This window comes from Diceros bicornis, chromosome 31, assembly GCF_020826845.1.
Source record: "Diceros bicornis minor isolate mBicDic1 chromosome 31, mDicBic1.mat.cur, whole genome shotgun sequence".
NCBI lineage: Eukaryota > Metazoa > Chordata > Mammalia > Perissodactyla > Rhinocerotidae > Diceros > Diceros bicornis.
Window position 1 is genome coordinate 18,178,519 of NC_080770.1, and position 21,849 is coordinate 18,200,367.

The 21,849-nt window shown below is 34.3% G+C and overlaps 1 protein-coding gene and 1 pseudogene across 1 annotated transcript; both read left to right on the plus strand.

The window, feature by feature from the left end:
- Positions 1-14,900: 14,900 nt before the first annotated feature.
- LOC131395646 (olfactory receptor 5T2-like) lies at positions 14,901-15,833 on the plus strand. The gene has a single exon (XM_058527500.1). The coding sequence runs from the start codon at positions 14,901-14,903 to the stop codon at positions 15,831-15,833; it is 933 nt and encodes a 310-aa protein (XP_058383483.1).
- Positions 15,834-20,632: 4,799 nt separating this feature from the next.
- On the plus strand, positions 20,633-21,560 carry LOC131395647 (olfactory receptor 8J2-like; annotated as a pseudogene).
- The last annotated feature ends 289 nt before the right edge of the window (positions 21,561-21,849 follow it).

Here is a 21,849-nt window from a genome sequence, read left to right on the forward strand (position 1 = left end):
TAGTAATCAAAACAGCATGGTACTGGTACAAAAACAGACACACAGATCAATGGAACAGAATTGAAAGCCCAGAAATAAAACCACACATATACGGACAGCTAATTTTCGACAAAGGTGCTAAGGACATGCAATGGAGAAAGGAAAGTCTCTTCAATAAATGGTGTTGGGAAAACTGGACATCCACATGCAAAAGAATGAAAGTGGACCATGTGCTATCGCCATACACAAAAATTAACTCAAAATGGATCAAAGACCTGAAGGTGAGACCTGAAACTATAAAACTCATAGAAGAAAATATAGGCAACACACTATTTGACATTGGGTTTAAAGGAATCTTTTCGGATGACATGCCTACCCAGACTAGGGAAACTAAAGAAAAAATAAACAAGTGGGACTTTATCAGACTAAAGAGCTTTTATAAGACAAATGAAATCAGAATCAAGATGAACAAACAACCAACCAGCTGGGAGAGAATATTTGCAAAACATACATCTGACAAGGGGTTGATCTCCATAATATATAAAGAACTCACACAATTGAACAACAAAAAAACAAACAACCCGATCAAAAAATGGGCAGAGGAAATGAACAGACACTTCTCCAAGGAAGATATACAGATGGCCAATAGGCACATGAAAAGATGCTCAACATCACTAATCATCAGGGAAATGCAAATCAAAACGACACTAAGATACCACCTCACGCCCGTTAGAATGGCTATAATCACCAAGACAAAAAACAACAAATGTTGGAGAGGATGTGGAGAAACAGGAACCCTCATACACAGCTGGTGGGAATGCAAATTGGTGCAGCCTCTATGGAAAACGGTATGGAGATTCCTCAAAGAATTAAAAATAGAGATGCCCTATGATCCAGCCATCCCACTACTGGGAATCTATCCAACGCACCTGAAATCAACAATCCAAAGAGGCTTATGCACCCCTATGTTCATTGCAGCATTATTCACCATAGCCAAGAAGTGGAAGCAACCTAAGTGTCCCTCGACTGACGATTGGATTAAGAAAATGTGGTATATATATACAATGGAATACTACTCAGCCATAAAAAAAGACAAAATCGTCCCATTTGCAACAACATGGATGGGCCTGGAGCGTATTATGTTAAGTGAAATAAGCCAGAAAGAGAAAGACAAACACTGTATGATCTCACTCATATGTGGAATATAAACAAACACATGGACAGAGAAAACTGGACTGTGGTTACCCGGGAAGTGGGGGTGGGGGGTGGGCACAAGGGGTGAAGGGAGTCATATATGGGGTGAAGGACAAACAAAAATGTACAACCCAAAATCTCACAATGTTAGAAACCATTAAAATATCAATAAAAATGTAAAAAAAAAAAAAAAAAAAAAAAAAAAAAAAAAAATTTTACTTTGGGGTTAATAGAGGTTTCCGTGATATAATTTTGTCAATGTAGTCACCTATTTATTTTTCTTTCTCTTTTTTCTTTGCTCATTTTTAATTTGTTTGTTGCTATTTGTATGTTTCATATTTAGGAAATGTTTTGGGGGAAATTCTGGGTTTATTAATGAGAATTTTATTCTTCCCTCCTTGTCTCAATTTTACTCAATTTTCTTTTTTTTTTTTTTGAGAGGAAGATCAGCCCTGAGCTAACATCTATTGCCAATCCTCCTCCTTTTTTTTTCCCTTTTTCTGCCCAAAGCCCCAGTAGATAGTTGTATCTCATAGTTGCACATCCTTCTAGTTGTTGTATGTGGGATGCCACCTCAGCATGGCCAGACAAGTGGTGCGTCGGTGTATGCCCGGGATCCAAACCCAGGCCACCAGTAGCGGAACGCACGCACCTAACCACTAAACCACGGGGCTGGCCCCTCAATTTTCTTTTTTTTAGACTTTTTACTTTATTTAGAGCAGTTTTAGGTTCACAACAAAGTTAAGAGGAAGGTACAGAGATTTCCCATCTACCCTCTGCCCCCATGTGTGCATAGCCTTCCCCGTTATTAATATCCTCCACCAGAGTGGTACATATTTTATAATTGATAAACCTACATTGACATTTTGCAATCACCCAAAGTCTATAATTTACCTTAGGATTCACTCTGTTGTATATTCTATGAGTTTGGAAAAATGTATAATGGCATGAATCCATCATTATAGTATTATGCAGAATATTTTTATTGCGCTAAAAATCATCTGTGCTCTGCCTCTTCATCCTCTCACCCCCAAAACCCCTAGCAACCAGTGACCGTTCTACTGTCTCCATAGCTTTGCCTTTCCCAGAATGCCATATAGCTGGAATCATACTGTACGTAGCGTTTTCAGATTGGCTTCTTTCACTTAGTAATATGCATTTAAGTTTCCTCCTTATCTTTTCATGTCTTGATAGCTTTCTTTTTTTTTGGCACTGCATAATAATCCATTGTCTGGATATACCATAATTTATTTAGCCATTCACCTACTGAAGGACATCTGGTTGCTTCCAAATTTGGCAATTATGAATAAAACTGCTATAAACATCCATCTACGGGTTTTGTGTGGACATAGTTTTCAGCTCCCTTGGGTAAATACCAAAGAGTGCGATTGCTGGATCATATATTAAGAGTATGTTTAGTTTTGTAATTCCTTCCTCCCTTCTCTTTTATCCTTGCTGTCATTCATTTCACTTATATATAAGCATATGAAGCATGTGTATGCATAAGATATATACACAAGCATATGTAATCAAGTATTTGTCCTGTTACTCTATTATGTCACTCTAGTATCTCCTTGCTTGAATGGCTTCTGAGGAGAAGTTGGATGCAATTCTTATCTGTGTTCCTCTATAGGTGAGAAAAATTCTTTCAGGATTTTTTCTTCATCTTTAATTTTCTATAGGTTTAAAATAATATGCCTAGCGTGTGTGTGTATATATATATAAATATATATATATATAAATATATATATATATTTATATATATATATTTTATTTTGGCATTTATCTTGTTTGGTATTCTCTGAGCTTTCTGGACCTGGATCTGTGTTTAGGGAAATTTTTAGTCATTATTGTTTCAAATATTTCTTCTTTCCTTATTCCACAGTCCTTGGATATTCTGTTATGATTTTTTTTCAATATTTATTCTCTTTGCTTTTCAGTTTTTGAAGTTTCTGGTGATATATACTCAAGTCCAGATATTCTTTCCTCTGCCATGTCTAGTCTACTAGTAAGCACATTAAAGGCAGTCTCCATTACAGTTACAATGTTTTTGGCTTCTATAGTTTCCTTTTGGTTCTTTCTTAAGATTTCCATCTCTCTACTTACATTGCCCATCTGCTATTTTATGTTGTCTACTTTATTAATTAGAAAACTTAGCATATTAATCATGGCAGTTTTAAATTTAATTCCAACATCCGTGTCATGTCTGATTCTGAAACTTGTTCTGTGTCTTCAAGCTATATGTTTTCCTTTAGTATGAACTGTCATTTCTCCTGGGTAGCCAAACAAGATGTACTGGATAAAAGGAAGTGCTGTAAATAGACCTTTAGTAATGGTGTGGTGAGGTGTGGGAGTTGGAGAAATGTTCTCCAGTCTTATGAGAGGTCTCAGTATTTTAGCAAGCCTATGCCTCTGGACCATGACCTTCACAAGGACATCTTAGTCATTTTCCTGTCCTTAAGGGGGGACTGGATGGCTAGACTGAGCTGGAGTTGGGGATGTCCCTTCTCCCAGATTAGTTAGGCTCTGATGATCCCCCAGCAGGCTAGGCTCTGGTTTACCAGTTTCTTCTGAGGGCAGACTTGTCAAGAACAGAGTGTTTTGCGTATTTCAAAATGATTCCTTTTGCCTCTTTCTGCTGGAATCATAAGGAATTTTTCTCTGATATTTACTGTGGGAAGCTAGTCAATCTCCTGGAGGTAAATCTCTCGATATTTGGCGGGGCCCTCCGATGACTGGATCCCCTTCAAATTTTTAACTCGCAGAGTTGTCTCCACCGAGATTCCAGCAATTTGTTACAGTTGAGGTTTCCTACCCAGGCTCTGGTTCCTTCAGCTATTTCTGCTCCTGAGTCTCTGCTCAGGTAAGCCTGACTCCCGGTATTCCCCTGTCTCTCCAATCAGAGGCCGCTGTTTTAAAAATTCAAAAAAACTTATTGATTTTTCAGTCTGTTCAGCTTTTTACTTGTTGATAGGACAGAGCAGCAACTTCCAACTCCTTACATATGGAACTGGAAACTGGATGTTTCAATTTTCATTTTAGGTTTGGTTTCCTTTGTTCTCTTTTTCACAGGAGAGGGTTTACTCAAGTGTCTGGTAAAATATGTTGTCTGCCCATCTGTACAAGTGGGTTAGTGAAAGGAATTCTTAATGGCACGTTATACCCTTTATTCAGATTTGTTTCTATCATCCTATCATCATAGAGATATATACTGTACCACCTCTAAAATATGCCCAATCCTCACCACAACATCATACTCTATCTCTTTCTCAGCTTTCCTTCTGTTAATGGTGTTTATCGTCCCTGATATTATTTTTCTGTTTCTCCTCATCATAGTAAGCCCTCAAAAGTATGTTTGAACAGATAAATATATCAATGATTATCAAGTCATTTTACTACTGCAGAGTTCCTTTCACTTATCAATAAAATGAGAAACTGTTCACTAGCTCCACTGTTTCCAACCCAACTGCCCATCAGGAGCACCTGGATAATTGAAGAAAAGTAAAAATTCTGATGGGCCTTCTTTGTCTATCAATGCTAAATTGCCATATTTAGGTTTTAGGCATGTGTGTGTGTGTGTGTGTGTGTGTGTGTGTATAGATATAGACATATTGATATTACCATGTCTTCCAAATATGCTATAGATTAGTGTTCAGGAATCATAATCTTGCATGATTTCTAAAGTCTTACAGAACTTGAAACGTTTTCTGTCTCCTACTCCACACTTATATGTCATTTTGAACTTTTCATCAATTCAATAATAATCATTTCAATAAGATCAAAATTTATATTTTTACATTCAAACACATCACTTTATAATTTGAACAGAGTAGAAGTATTATGAATGTGGATGACTGTAAATCCATGTGCTGTATTCTACAAGGAATATAATGTAATTTTACATTTTATAGTTTGCCATGTAAACTAACTAGTTGCAATATAAATAAGTTATATTGCCAGGAGTAGGACCTGAGTTTCAGAGAAGTTGTGTTAACCCAGTATCAGAGATACGATATAAGATTATGTTTCATGTCTTAAGAGTTCTTATCTATTTGGTTAAATTCATTCCTAGGTATTTTATTCGTTTTGTTGCTATTGTAAATAGGGTTGTATTCTTAATTTCTCTATTTCATTGTTAGTGTATAGAAATGCAACTGATTCTGTATGTTGATTCTGTACCCTACAACTTTCTAGTATTAGCTTATTATTTCTCATAGCTTTGATGGATTCTTTTGGGTTTGATGGATTCTTTAGGGTTTTATATAAATAAAATCCTATCATCTGCAAATAGTGACAGTTTTACTTCTTCCTTTCCAATTTGGATGCCTTTTATATCTTTTTCTTGCCTCATTGCTCTGGCTAGGACTTCTAATAGTATGTTAAATAAGAGTGGGGAAAGTGGGCATCCTTCTCTTGTTCCTGTTCTTAACAGTTTTCAGTTTTTCACCATCAAATATGATGTTAGATGTGGGTTTGTCATATATGGCCTTCATTATGTTGAAATACTTTCAATGTTATACTCATTTTATTCACAGTTTTTATCATAAGTGGATGCTGTATGTTATCAAATGCTTTCTCTGCATCTATTGAGATGATCATGAGATTTTATTTCTCATTTTGTTAAAGTCGTGAATCATATTGATTGTTGCAGATGTCAAACCATCCCTGCATCCCTGGAATAAATCCCACTTGATCATGGTATGATTTTTTAATGTATTATTGTATTTGATTTGCTAATATTTTGCTGAAGATTTTTTCATCTGTGTTCATAAGTGATATTGGCTGCTAATTTTCTTTTTTTTGTGTTGTGCTTCTCTGGTTTTGGTATCAGGGTAATGTTGGCCTCGTAGAATGGGTTAAGTAGCATCTCCTCCTCTTGAATTTTTTTGGAAGAGTTTGAGAAGGACAGGTATTAAGTCTTCTTTGAATGCCAAGTAGAATTCACCAGAAAAGCTGTCTGGTCCTGGACTTTTGATTTTTTGGAAGTTTTTGATTACTGTTTTGATCTTCTTACTAGTGATTTGTCTATTCAGATTCTCTATTTCTTCTTGATTCAGTTTTGGAAGGTTGAATGATTCTAAGAATTTATTCATTTCTTGTAGATTATCAAATATAGTTTGTCACAGTATTCTCTTATCTTTTGTATTTCTGTGGTGTCCATTATAATTTCTCCTCTTCCATTTTTGATTTTATTTTTCTGAGCTTTTTCTCTTTTATTCTTGGTGAGTCTAGCTAAAGATTTGTCAATTTTTTAAATTTTTTCAAAGAACCAGTTTCATTGATTTTTTTCTATTTTATTTTAGTCTCTATTTCATTTATTTCCACATTGATTTTTATTATTTATTTCTTTATATTTATTTTTTGCTTTGTTTGTTCTTTTTCCAGTTCCTGTAGGTGTAATCTTACGTTGTTGATAGGAGATTTTTCTTGTTTCTTGAGGTAGACCTATATTGCTATAAAATTCCCTCTTAGAACCACTTTTGCTGTATCCCATAAATTTTGGCATGTCATATTTTTATTTTCATTTACCTCCAGATATTTTTTGATCTCTCCTTTGATTTCTTCATTGACAGATTAGTTTTCAGTAGCGTTTTGTTTAATCTCCACACATTTGTGGCTTTTCCAGTTTTCTTCTTGTTGTTGACTTCTAGTTTCATACTGCTTTGGTCAGAAAGATGCTTGGTATTATTTCAATCTTCAACTTATTAAGACTTGTTTTGTTGTCTAATATGTGATCTGTTCTGGAGAGTCCCAAGTGCATTTGAAAAGAATGTGTTTTCTTCCATTTTGGGATGGAATATTCTGTATATATCTACCAGGTCCTAGTGTTCTAGTGTGTCATTTAAGGACAATGTTTCCTTATTGACTTTCTGTTTGGATGAACTATTCATTTATGTAAGTGGAATGTTAAAGTCCCCTACTATTATTGTGATACTGTCAGTTTTCCCCTTTATATCTGTTAATAATTGCTTTATATATTTAGGTGCTCCTATGATGGGTACACAGATATTTACACGTGTTATGTCCTCCTGTTGGATTGTTCCCTTTATCATTATGTAGTGCCCTTCTTTGTCTCTTGTTACGGTTTTTGTTTTAATATCTATTTTGTCTGATATAAGTATTGCTTCTCCAGCTTTCTTTTCATTTTCATTTGCATGGATTATATTTTTTCCATCCCTTCACCTTCAGTTTGTGAGTGTCTTTAGGTCTGAAGTGTATCTCTTGTATGCAGCATATATATGGGTCCTTTTTTTCTTAGTCCATTCAGCCACCCTATGCCTTTTGATTAGATCATTTAGCCCATTGAAATTTAAAGTAGTTACTGATAAGAATGTACTTATTGCCATTTTGTTACTTTTTTGGGGGATGCTTTAGTAGTCCTTCTCTGTTCCTTAATTCTTCTCTTGTTCACTTCCCTTATGATTTGATTCCTTTATTTAGTATTATGTTTGGATTCTTTTCTCTTTATTTTTTATGTATTTATTATAGTTTTCTAGTTTGCAATTACCATGAGGTTCATTTAGAATAACCTATGTAAAAAGCAATCTAAATTACTTTGATAGTCTCTTAAGTTTGACCTCTTACTAACAACCCAGAACTTTTACTCCCCTTCTCCCCACATATTATGTTTTTTATATCATATTTAACGTTTTTTGTGTGTGTTTGTGTGTGTATCCCTTAATCTTTTATCGTGGAGATAGATATTTTTTGTACTTTTGTCTTTTGACCTTCATACTAGCTTTACAGGTGGTTGATGTACCTCCTTTACTTTATAGTTGCCTTTATCAGTGAAATTTCTTCCTTTGATATATTTCTTATGCCCCTTTGTGGTCTTTTCTTTCTGCTGAAATAAAATTCTTTAACCAAAAAGGTAAAAGACTTGTAAGCTGAGAACCGTAAAACATTGCTGAAAGAAATCGAAGAAGACACAAAGAAATGGAAAGATATTCCATGCTCATGGTTGGGAGAATTAATATAGTTAAAATGTCCATACTTCCTAAAGCAATCTACAGATTCAATACCATCCCTATCAAAGTTCCAAAGACATTTTTCAAAGAAATAGAACAAATAATCCTAAAATTTGCATGGAACAACAACAGACCCTGAATAACCAAAGCAATCCTGAGAAAAAAGGACAAAGATGGAGGTATCACACTCCCTGATTTAAAAATATACTACAGCGCTATAGTAATAAAAATAGCATGGTACTGGTACAGAAACAGACACACAAATCAATGAAATAGAATTGAGAGCCCAGAAATAAACCCACACATGTATGGACAGCTAATTTTTGACAAGGGAGCCAAGAACATGAGATGGAGAAAGGAAAGTCTCTTCAATAAATGGTATTGAGAAAACTGGACAGCCACATGTAAAGAATGAAAGTAGACCATTATCTTACAGGATGCACAAAAATTAACTCAAAATGGATCAAAGACTTGAATGTAAAACCTGAAGCCATAAAACTCTTAGAAGAATATATAGGCTGTATTATCTCCAACTTCAGTCTTGTAGTATCTTTTTGAATACTGAGTCTCATCAGGTAGGGGAATCAAAATAAAAAATAAACAAATGGGACTACATCAAACTAAAATCTTCTGTACAGCAAAAGCAACTATCAACTAAACAAAAAAAACAACCTAACAATTGGGAGAAGATATTTGCAAATCATATATCTGATAAGGGGTTAATATACAAAATACATAAAGAACTCATACAACTCAAGTACAAAAAACAACCCAATTAAAAAATGGCTAGAGGATCTGATCAGATATTTTTCCAAGGAGGATATACAGATGGTCCACAGACACATGAAATGATCTTCAACATTTCTAATTATTAGGGAAATTCAAATCAAAACTGCAATGAAATATCACCTCATGCCCATCAGAAGGGCTATAATTAACAAGAAATTAAATGACAAGTGTTAGAGAAGATGTGGAGAAAAGGGAACCTTCATACACTGCTGGTGGGAATGTAAACTGGTGCAGCAACTGTGGAAAACAGTATAGAGATTCCTCAAAATATTAAGAATAGAACTACTGTATGATCCAGCTACTCTACTTTTGGGTATTTATATAAAGTACACAAAAACATGAATGTGAAAAGATATTTGCACCCCTATGTTGACTGTAGCATTATTCACAGTAGTCAAGACTTGGAAACAACCTAAGTATCCATCAAGGGGAGAATAGATAAAGAAGGTGCACTACAAATACACAATGGAATATTACTCAGCCATAAAAAGACGAATCTTGCCATTTGTGACAACACAGATGGATCTTGAGAGTCTTATGCTAAGTGAAATAAGTCAGATGGAGAAAGTCAAATACTATAGGATTTCACTCATAAGCGGAAGATAAAAGAACAACAACAAACAGACACATAGATACAGAGATTAAATTGGTGGTTAGAGGAGGGGAAGGGTGGAGGGAGGAGGGCAAAAAAGGTTGTTAGGACACACGTGTATAGTGACAGATGATAATTTAAAAATAAAGAGTTTTTATCCAGTGTTAAAGCATATGTATACGTAAATATATAAAACCACTTTATTGAGATATAATTTACACGTAAAGTAGATACCTTATATAAGTGGACTTCTGCTGTATTTATCCTTCTGTAATTGGCTTATTTCATTTAGCATAATGTTCTACAGATTCATCCATGTTGTAGCATATGGTAAGATTTCCTTCTTTTTTAAGGCTGAATAATGTTCATATATATATATAACATTTTCTTTATTCATCTTTCAATGGACATTTAGATTGTTTTCTATATCTTGATTACTGTGAATACTTCTGCAATAATCATAGATATGCCTGTATCACTTTGAGACCTAGATTTCAATTCTTTTTGAAATATACCCAGAAATGGGATTGCTGAATTATATAATAATTAAATTTTAAATTTTTCAGAAATATCCATACTATTTTCAATAATGAATGCAACATTTTCAATTCCCACCAACAGTGCACAAGGGTTCTAATTCCTCCACATACTCATCAACACTTATATTTTTTTTTAGTAATAGCCATCTTAACAGATGTGAGGTGATATCCAATTCTAGTTTTAGTTTTCATTTGTTAAAATGTCCATGTTACCCAAAACGACCTAAAGATTCAATGTAATCCTATCAAAATCCAATGTTCTTTTCTTTTTTTTTTTTTTTTTTTTTACTGAAACCACAAAAGACCTCAAATGTCCAAAGAAATCTTGAGCAAGAAGGACAAAGCCGGAGTCATCACACTTCCTGATTTCAAAATATATTACGAAGCTATAGAAATTGAACAGTATGGTATTGGAATAAAAATGGACATATAGACCAACGGAACAAAACAGAGCCCAGAAATAAACCCACGCATATATGGTCAATTAGTCTTCAATGACAGTATTGATAATATACGATAGGGAGGGGATAGACACTTCAACAAATTGTTTCGGAAACTGGATACTCACATGCACAAGAATGAAATCTGATCCTTATCTTACACCATGTGTAAAAGTCAACTTAAAGTCTTAAACATAACACTTGAAACTGTAAAAATCCTAGAAGAAAACATAAAAGAAAAGCTTCATGACATTGGGCTTGGCAGTGGTTATGAATGTAACACCATAAGCACAAGTAACAAAAGCCAATACATCAAAAAAAATCTTCACAGTAAAAGAAACAATCAACCAAGTGAAAATGCAACCTGTGGAATGGAAGAAAATCCAAACCACTTAGATAGACATTTCTTGAAACAAGATGTACAAATCACCAACCAGCCAATATGAAAAAAACACAACATGGTTAGGAAAATGTAAATCTAAAGCATCATTATAAATCAGAGGCCAAAAGACTATTTATTCAATAAGTATCAACATGTGGTGAATCATTCTGGAACCATTTTCTTTTTTACTATTGAGTAAATTATCATGTTATTTTGAACCAGAAGATAATTGGAGCATATTCTCCTTGGGGCATGTCCTGTGGGTTTCATGAACAGTTGAGTAAGTAGATATAAACGGTTTAAATTAATCATATTCATAGTGTATCTAAATTTGCTTTTGCTGTTCCACAGGTAAGAGAAAATTTCAGCTCATTTGCAGAATATTTTAGGAGATAGAACCTCAAATATCAAGGTCAAATATGTTATGAAATCCCCAATACTAAACCTTTGGTTGATGCTTACTGTATAGGTGAATAAATACAAGAAAGAAAATAGAAACTATTGAATTTATGCTTGTAGAGTGAAGTGAGAGTGTTCCAAATTGAGTGTATGCTTTCATTTTCCCAATGGAAGAAGACAAATCAGATTAAAGCAAGAACAAAAAGAAAAAATTATCAATGGAAGGCAAGAAAACATTTGACTATTCAACTATCTGGGGGCTTATATTTTGCTATAATTTTGTGATTATAACATTTGTGATTATAAATTTATGATTTGTAATGAAAATGGCTATAACTATCCTTTTATTTTGCTCATTTTGTGATGTAGAAGCCACTTCAGATTACTACTATTTCATAATATTTCTCTAGTCTCAATGTTAAATTAAAAAATATCTAAATACATATCAAGAATCATCTTTTATTTTACTGTGGGTCACAATTGGGGAAGTGAGTTACAGAATGAAGTCATGGTATTATAGGAGGCAGTGTAAAATGCTGAAAAGTGCATGACCTGTGAGGGAGACCTGAGATTGAATCTTGGCTGTGGTACTTAGCTGTGAGGGTTGCTATAAAGGTGAAATAAAGGAATGTGCATATAAGTCTATTCTTGCCGCATGTGCTCAATATATGGCTATTATTTTTCTCCTTTTTTGCTAACAGTGTTTCAATATTGATCCAAAGATATTTGGAATTTTATGCCTTCATTAAAATTGCATTTTTAGATGTGGCTTTACGTTAATTTAAAAAGTTGATGCTATATTATTAAATTCTTCAAGAATCATAGTCATTTTCTCTTTATAACTCAGAATCCTTTCGATATATTCTAATATTGACTTAGTTATATCTAGTGTAAGTTTTGTTCTGGCATCTACTAGAAATGCCTGTTTCAAGAGAAATTTAATGGAAGTACTTAACATTGTAGTCTCTCACTGTACTATTTACCCAAGTAAACTTAAGCTCACTGTAATGTAACAAATGGAACTCTGGTGATCTGTGAGTATTTTTGGTATCAACAGATCACACAATTCACCCAATATCTTTATTCTCTAAAGTATAGTCCAGAGACATAAAGACTGAGTAGAGGAAAAATATCATAATCAAAACATGATTCATTGGATTTAATCCTTATTTAAATCATTGGTTGGGTGTGTGTTAACAACCCCAAAACAAATATATTACATGTAGCTAAAGAATGAAATATCTGACTCAAGGCTCTGGTTATATATATTTTTCAGTGATTAGTTATTATAATAATTTTGTGACCCAATATTTGCTACTGTTTTACAAATAAGCACATACAATGACAAAAGTTCAATTATATGGCCATCTTAAATTTGTAACTAAAAATTTGGCATTTTTGAAGGAAATTTCTTTATGTATTTATTGATTCTTATATTTAATTAGTCTACATTGCTGTATATTATTTTTTCCGCTTGGTCATTCAAATATACTACTATTTAAAATAAAGAGGGTTAAAATTTGTAGAGAAAGCCTAACCTCACACATCATTTTTAATCATGAACTTGGCTGATGAACACATACTTTCAGATTCTAAATCCTATGTCATTTGTCTTGAACAAGGCATATCATTGAACTGACATCAAGAAAGGTATTGGGGCTGATCTTTTTCTTGTGACTGCTGGTCACATTTAAAAAAGATTTCATCATATTCATCAAATTTTGTATTTTATTTCTTTTGTATCTGCTTTTACTTCGTGTACATAAACTCTTTTACCCCTGTATAAACACTCATCTCAACCTCTGTTCAGTTAATATTCATGTCACCCTTCCCATGGCTTTTTAAAATAAAAAAAAAAAAACATTTAGAGGTTTTTCCAATCAAATTATTAACACATTTTTCTTTAAATGGTATATTTAAAAGCACCTTATGGTATTAGAGTCACTCAAAAATATTCAGTTAATTAGAGTAAATGGTTGGTGTGCCCTAATCTGTTTTGTTGTAAATTTCTTTCCAATACATAGGTATCAACCTAAATTCTACCTTCTCTGATGTCACATGTGAGTATTTCTTTTTTTCTCTCCCTTTTTTCTTTCCAATAATTCTATGAAAATATTTTCTCCTGATGTTTACAATTCTTTAGGGAATCCTGACTTGGTCATTCCCAGAAGATTATTTGTCTGCGTTTTCTTCTCTTTCCATCACTATTTCTAATCCAAATGGCTCTCTTACTGATGGGATCCATGTCAAAGTATTGAAGGAGGAGCCTGACTTGTATTATGAATTTAAATGATATACAGAATATTATTTGCAGCAGATTATGTGCCCTCAAGACTGACTCAAATTTGCTGTGAGTGGTTATATAGAAAACTAAAATCAAAATAATAATAACTTGAATAAAAACTATCCTTCACATTGTGCTATATTATGGACTAATAATTGAGAATTTGGCTTCAAGAATAGGTTTGACTCCTAATTTACTTAACAAGGGGAAATCCAGGAAATATTTCTGCTATTTCTTCTTTTATTTATTTCTACTTTTCTGCTCTTAAATATTAAGTTTTATGTCTTGGTGTAAACACTGTTTATTTTTGTCATTATATTTTAATTATTGTTTTCTATGAATGACTTTTATTGTGACTCAAATAATAATTAGTTATTTGTTATTTCACTGTATCTACAATAAACAAATACCTAAACAAGTATATCTTGAAAAAAGTCATTTTTTTTCACAATAATTTTTTACCACAGTTTTTGAGGGAGTTGAAAAGCATATAGAATTTAGATAACCAAAAGTAATAAATATGGCCAATTATTTAGTCAAAAAAGGGTAATGTAACTCTTAGTATTTGAGAAATAAATTTGAATGAAATATAAGTAGTCACATAATTGTTTCATTCAATCATGGCCTATCATCCTGAAAAAATCTTGATTAGTTCTTTCAGATACACCCAAGAAGATCTACTAGAGTTAGAAAATGTTTAGAGATTAGTTCATAAAATGTTACAATCCAGGAGGCTGCTACTCTGTAGAACCTACTTAATTCAGAATATTTTATATTTAACATAATTGTAAAGATTCAATTTCATTAACACATTTTGTCTTTCAATATATATTCCAATATTGTACAATAAATATTAATTGTACAGGTGAGTAGATTGTAGCAAATCACTTTACACAATGACTGAAAGGTCTAGAGTGCTGATAGTCTATTCCAATGCTCTGTACATTGATATACTATCTCACATGTTTCGAAGTCAGAAGGAAATTATCTTTTAGCCAATCACTTGGTGTTTTAATGTGATTTAATATGAAAACAGCTAATAGAATAGAGTGGTAAATTAACCAGTTGATCTGATGATTTTAAAAATTACATGAATTCAGCCAGTGAGTGAACACCCATATTTTCCATTTGATTCTGCAGTGAATGGCATGAACACTTGACCCACTGTCTTGCCACTGTTTCCTGATCCACAACTGGGAAATTATGCATTGCCAAAAAATAAATATGAAGTCATAGCTCACCATCCCTTGAGTCACAATTTTGTTTATTCTTTTTGTAGTAAATGCATTTTAATTTTATGAATATTTTCAATTTGTTCAATTTGAGGTGTCAACATGAAGAATGGCACTGAAATTACTATATTTGTACTGAAGGGCTTTACAGACAATTTTGAATTGCAGGTCATCTTATTCTTCCTATTTCTAGCAATGTACCTGTTTACTCTGATAGGAAATTTGGGACTAATTGTGTTGGTTATTGGGGATTCCCGGCTCCACAACCCCATGTACTATTTTCTGAGTGTGTTATCATCTGTGGATGCCTGCTATTCTTCAGTAATTACTCCAAATATGTTAGTAGACTTTATGTCAAAGGGTAAAGTCATTTCATTCCTTGGATGTGCAACACAGGTGTTTCTCGCTAATACTTTTGGGACCACAGAATGCTTTCTCCTGGCTGCAACGGCGTATGATCGCTATGTGGCAATCTACAACCCTCTCCTGTATTTACTTAGCATGTCATCCAGAGTCTATGTGCCACTCATCATTGTTTCCTATCTTTGTGGCATCTTGCATGCTACTTTACACACAGTGGCTACTTTTAGTCTATCCTTCTGTGCATCCAATGAAATTAAACACGTCTTTTGTGACATCCCTCCTCTCCTCGCTATTTCTTGTTCTGACACTTACACAAACCAGCTTCTACTCTTTTACTTCGCGGGCTTTATTGAGATAGTCACTATCCTGACTGTCCCCATCTCCTATGGCTTCATTCTGGTGGTGATTCTGAGGATGCATTCTGCTGAAAGGAGAAGAAAAGCCTTTTCTACATGTGGCTCTCACCTAACTGGAGTGTCAATTTTTCATGGTACACTTCTCTTAATGTATGTGAGACCAAGTTCCAGCTACACTTTTGATCATGACATGATAGTGTCAATATTTTACACCATTGTTATTCCCATGCTGAATCCTGTCATCTATAGTTTGAGGAACAAAGATGTAAAAGAGGCAATGGAAAAATTGTTTAGGAAAAAAATAGTTTATCAATAAAGTAAATGTTCACAGTAAAAATTGAACTTAAAAAATTGAGAGTGATATTCTACGTCTCAATATCAAGAGGATGTGATGAACATCTTTTATTTTAATTTATTCATGTATTTCTGTTTCCCTGGATATTTTAAAATAAAGATCATAGTTAACAGTCTACCTATGCTGTTTTTATATGCAGAAAAATCTGTATCATCCATTTGCTTCTTAATATGTTTCTACTGATATATGTATACACACATATATGTATGAGAAGCTATACTGATTTAGATAACACAAATGCACACACCCAGGCACATACATGCGTAATCTTTACTTTAGAATGTTGTGTGTTGTTTTCTTTCATCTCCAGATAATTCAAACGTATATGCTCCCATAGTTGCAATTATAAATAGCATTATAATTATATCTGACTAGCTTGATCAAATACCACCTAACCAATAGCAAAATCACAGCTCACATAATCTCAGACCACTTTCTGTGGAGTCATTTCTCTCTGACTCCAGTTCAAAGCACTCTGCCTGCATCCTTAGATTTATGCTTTGGAACCAAACTGACCACAGACAGTGGTGACATCGGATCTGTGGTTCCGGGATGGGATTCAGGGATCACAGAGAACACGTTCAAATTCCTGGCATCATTACTATGCTGATTTGTAAGGGTGCATTTCTCCCAAGTTTGTTATTTTATCCAGAGCATGGACATTAAACCCACCTTTAATTTCTCACAGAAAACAAAGTCTAGGCATTAGCATTTATGAAGGTCCTACTTAAATTCAAGAATAACAAAAGTAAAACACAATTCAGAGAAAAAGGCATACTTGTCAGGCAGATTGAGCTTTTCCCACAACTAAGCCCTGGCCCATCTTTATGGGGTTCCTTAAGACCCAGCCCTGACTCAGCTTTTAGCTCTCTTTTCCTTTGATCCCTACCCACCTCTGATGCCCTTGCAGATCCCACAGTCCTCGGTGCCCCAGCCAAGAACCAAGATGGAGACGAGACTCTCTCCTATGTGCATGTTTAAGCCCCACATCCATCAGACCTCATGTTCATTGCAAAGATGTCTCCCTCAAAGAAAATTTTAAGTTGTAGTGTTCACCCTTCCCTCCTTCATTTTTATTTATTAATTTTTAATGCTTACTAGTGAAAACTCATTCTTTACCTCAAGGGTATCATTATTTAATTCCAATGAGACAATCTTCTCAGAATTAGAGTCCAACCTAAGGATGTTTCCCTAATTTGGGATTATTAAATTTAAATAACAACTCAAGAGTTCTTACGCAGAACATCTCTTACCACCATATTCCTACCACAATTTCCCTGCCTTTGTTTTCTCCAATTTGAAAGGTTCTTCCCACTACTGTTCAAATGATTCCTTCCTTCAAATGTCAAAATCAAACCCTGGTCACTGATTCACTATCCTTGCATACCAAACCATGCAAATGAGGACTGAACTTGTGTGTGTGTGTGTCTGTGTGTGTCTGTGTGTATGATTCAGCATTGAAGAGATCCTTAAACACAACTTAAAATCACAAAGATAGATAAATTTTATGCTCTAAAATTTTAAAGCTTTGAATGAAAAAAATAATTCCAAATGTAGTAAAAGAAATAGCCTTAGACTAGAGAAAATAGATATAATTACACATCTTTTGAAACAATAAATAATACTGTAAAATTGTATAATACTATGGACAAAGAATACGCACAGAATATTCACAAAAGAGGAAACCTCTTTAGGCCAATGCGTGCACTTTGCTTTAATGACGATCTGGAAAATGTGAATGTAAAATGGCATATAACACTCTTTAATACTCATAACACTGACAGAAATTGAAAAGTCTAGGACTACCAACTGATGATGAGGAGATGGAGTAAAGGAAATATTCCTAATCTGCTGTAGGAGTATAAAAGTTACAACCACTTTGGGAAATAATTTTTAAATGTCTAATAAGTTTACCTCCCCAGCAAAATCAGGGAACAATGTATAGCTAAACAAGTTCACGTGGGCGAGACCAAAACGAGGCCTCAGAATAAAAAAAGAACTTTGCAGAATAAAATATTCAGTGTATAATATAAATCGATTAAAATATCTGCAAAATTATAGTGTTTTATTAATGAGTACATAAATATATAGATAACCAATTACGACTTACTTATGAATGAGAAATTGTAGACAGGGTTTACTTCTGGTAAAGAAGAAATGATGCTGACATGAGTTAAACAATTGTGTCCAGCATCCCTATGGATAAATTAGACTGCTTGAGCATTTATATAGAATAATGAGGCGTCAGTACAGGGAGTATATTTCATCTTAGTACAAAAAGGAACGTTTTCTGCCTTCAAACTGGAAGAATTGATGGATGTTTTAGGCCAGATAAGAAGATTCTTAAGTTTCTTTAAAATATAAGATTTTATGTCCCCAAGACCTAATAAACGACTTAACATCAATAAAAGCAAGTATTTATTTTGCCCAAGGTGATAGATCCTAAGATAAAAAGATGTCTGCTCTCAACAGTCAGTCTCTATGCTGCTGGCGGACACTGAGAGCTCATATCGAGATGCAGTTTGTCCCTAACTCAATCTACATTTAAATAAGCTTTAGACAAATTCTACAGTTACAGACTAATGGAATATACTCTCAAAATTATTTCAGAAGCTATTTAAAAATTAATTTGAAATGTTATTTTTCATCCACATTGTAACATAAAATGGTTAACATTAGGTGATTTTTACAGTTTTATTTACTAAGAATTTATTATTTTAATAAACCTATAAAATATTTTTTTCAAAAACAAACTTGAGAAGAAGTATATGTAGAAAATTTAAATAACTTTTACCAAGAACAAATGTAAAATCAACCAAGATTCCAAAGAAACGGGAGAAAACTGGGACTGTTCTACAGAAACTTGATTTCAGTGACATAAACTTACTGAAATAAAAAGCAACTCTAGTTTTGCCATCACTTATATTTCAGGAAGAAGAGGGAAGAGGGAATTTTTAATAGGCAAGGATATATGCAATTAGATTCGGCCCTTGTGGTCTAGTGGCTAAGATTCGGAGCTCTCACTGCTGTGGCCTGAGTTCATCTCCCTGTCAGGGAACCACACCACCCACATGTTGGTTTTCATACTGTGTATGCCAGTGCAGTTCTTTTTAGATGCAGTGGTAGGAGACAAGAGATAAAGGATAGCTGGTGCAACATCATCAGATGAGCTCCAGATTCATTTGATGTATGGAATAAAGCATCTCTAAATTAAAACAAACACACACCACAGATTTAAGAGGGAATCAGGTTGTGGGAGAGCAAAACTTGATTTGTTTGTTAAATATGTAGCTAGATATCATGTGTGCCAGATTTCTGAATATGCAAAATTATAATTCACTTGCTATTTCTATTTCAACTATAAAGGCCCTCAGTAAGGTAGAGTGAGTTACTGGGACTGAAATAAGAAACCACATTAAAAAATCATTCAAAATATGCTAATAACACTAACTACTGGTACCAACTATTTTGCATCCATTGTTACCAGTCTCTGTGCTAACTAACCTGTATAGGTGCCCTTTCTCATTTAATTCACACAACACAAGAATATAAATACTTGATAGAAATGACACAACTAGTTATTGATCGACTAATAACCAACCAACCAACTAACCATTCCAACAAGCTAATAAAACCATAAAACCGTACCATTAACCAACATCATTTGAGTAACAATCTTGTTGAGTCTCAATTGTCTGATCAGACATAGAAGTAATTATATCCATCTTCTTGGACATTCTTGTGGAATAATGAGGCCATTATTTCAAAACGCCTAGCATAGTTCTGAGAACAGACAACACTAAATAATGTTAGCATTCTCCTCCACTCATTTCTCTACCCAAGTAAAACAAAGTGATCAAAGTTTAACAAATAATAACTATAAGTATTAATTAAAAAAAATCAAAACAGGCATTAAGCAATTTACAAGAAAGAGGTATAAGTTGGAAAGGGAAGGAAGGAATGCCAGAACGAAATAACAGAGAGGAGAGCTGAGCAAGTAGAAGTCAGACTGATAGGACAGGACTGGCTTATTTGGCAGAAGAAAGGGAATGTGATTAAATAAAGAGGATTCAGAGTTTCTGAGTGATACTAAGAAGGAAGAGTATTGAGGTATAGTCTCTCTGTGGGCAGCTGAGGCTGAAGCAGAGTGGCGTGGTGGAAACTGATAAGGAAAAACCGAGGATACTAAAAGTTTTTCCCAAAGAAATACTGAAAATCTCAAGGAAGATAACAAAGTATGGGCTGGAGAGAAAGCCTGTGACAGCCAAGGAAAAAACACTAGAAGTCACTCTCAGTCATCAATTTCTTACAGGTAGCTCTCTTTCATCAATGAAAACATACACACAAAGGCATGTATGTGTATATCTAAAAATATACATAACATATATACACACATGTATATGTATTCATGCAATACCATATATTAATATTAATATAAATATTAATGCATATAATAATATAATACATTGATGTGTATTCATCCAATATAAAATATATCCAACAGTGAATAAAGAAAATAGTAGCTTGGTCAAACAATTCTAAGATTCTGAAATTGGTCTCTAGAGAGTTTGTATTTCTGAATTATGTGAAAGGATGGAGAGAAAAGCAATTAAGACCTGAAAGTTTTAAGTGTTTGTGAACAAAAATAAACTGATTTTAAAGGAAATATTTAACAATCTAGCATCTAGTAGAAAAAACAATTTTACCATCTATTCATCTCTTTCCATTTTGCCCATTAAAAGAGGAAAGAAATAATATAAATGGCTCCACGGAATCTCACTTGGGTGACTGAGTTCATTCCCACAGGAGTCTCAGACCGTCCAGACCTCCAGATCCCACTTTTTCTTGTGTTCCTGTCTAAGGGCTGACCATGAAGGGAACCTGGGCATCATCACTCTCACCAGTGTTTACTCTCAACTTGAAACTTCCATACACTTTTTCCTCCAGTACTTGTCAGTCATCAATCTTGGCAATTCTACTGTCATTGCCCCTAAAATGCTGGTTAGCTTCTAACCATAACCTACGATGAAGGTGTAGCCCAACTGGGTGGATTCGTTTTTTTATTGTGGCTAAGATTTTCACGCTGGCTGCAATGGCCTATGACCGCTATGTGGCTATTTGCAACCCCCTGCTGTACATGGTGGCGGTGTCCCCACAGATCTGCCTTCTGTGGGTATCCCTCACTTACCTCTACAGTCTGACCACAGCACTGACTGCCTCTTCCTGTGTCTTATCTGTGTCATATTGCTCTTCCAATGTAATCAACCATTTCTACTGTGATAATGTCCCTTTGTTAGCATTATCCTGTTCTGATACCTACATTCCAGAAACAGCTGTGTTTGCCTTTTGGGGAACCAATTTGTTTTTCTCTGTGATTATTGTTCTAATATCCTACTTCAACATCGGCCTTGCCATTTTGAGGTTATGTTCCTCAGAGGGGCGACGAAAAGACTTTGCCACCTGTCCTTCTCACATGATGGCTGTCACTGTCTTCTATGGGACTCTTCTCTTCATGTATTTGCAACCAAGGACCAACCACTCATTAGATACTGATAAAATGGCCTCGCTATTCTACGCCCTGGTGATACCAATGCTGAATCCCCTCCTTTACAGCCTAAGGAACAAGGACGTGAAGGATGCATTGAAGAGATTCTTCATAACTCATGTTAATCATTCAAACTAATGTAAATTTAAAACTACAATTATTGGGGCTCGGCAGGGGAACAGTCAAGTTCATGCACTCTGCTTCGGTGGTCTGGGGTTGCCAGTTTGGATCTTGGCGGTGCACCTATGCACCACTCATCACACCATGCTGAGGTGGCGTCCCACATAGAGCAACTAGAAGGATGTACAACTATGACATATAACTATCTACTGGATCTTTGGGGCGAAAAAAGGAAAAAAGAAGGAAGATTGGCAACAGACGTTAGCTCAGGGCCAATCTTCCTCAAAAAATAAAAATTAAAAAAAATAAATA

Bases quoted from the DNA above. Each gene is read 5' to 3' on its own strand.
- LOC131395646 (XM_058527500.1), top strand. From the start codon at position 14,901: ATGAAGAATGGCACTGAAATTACTATATTTGTACTGAAGGGCTTTACA.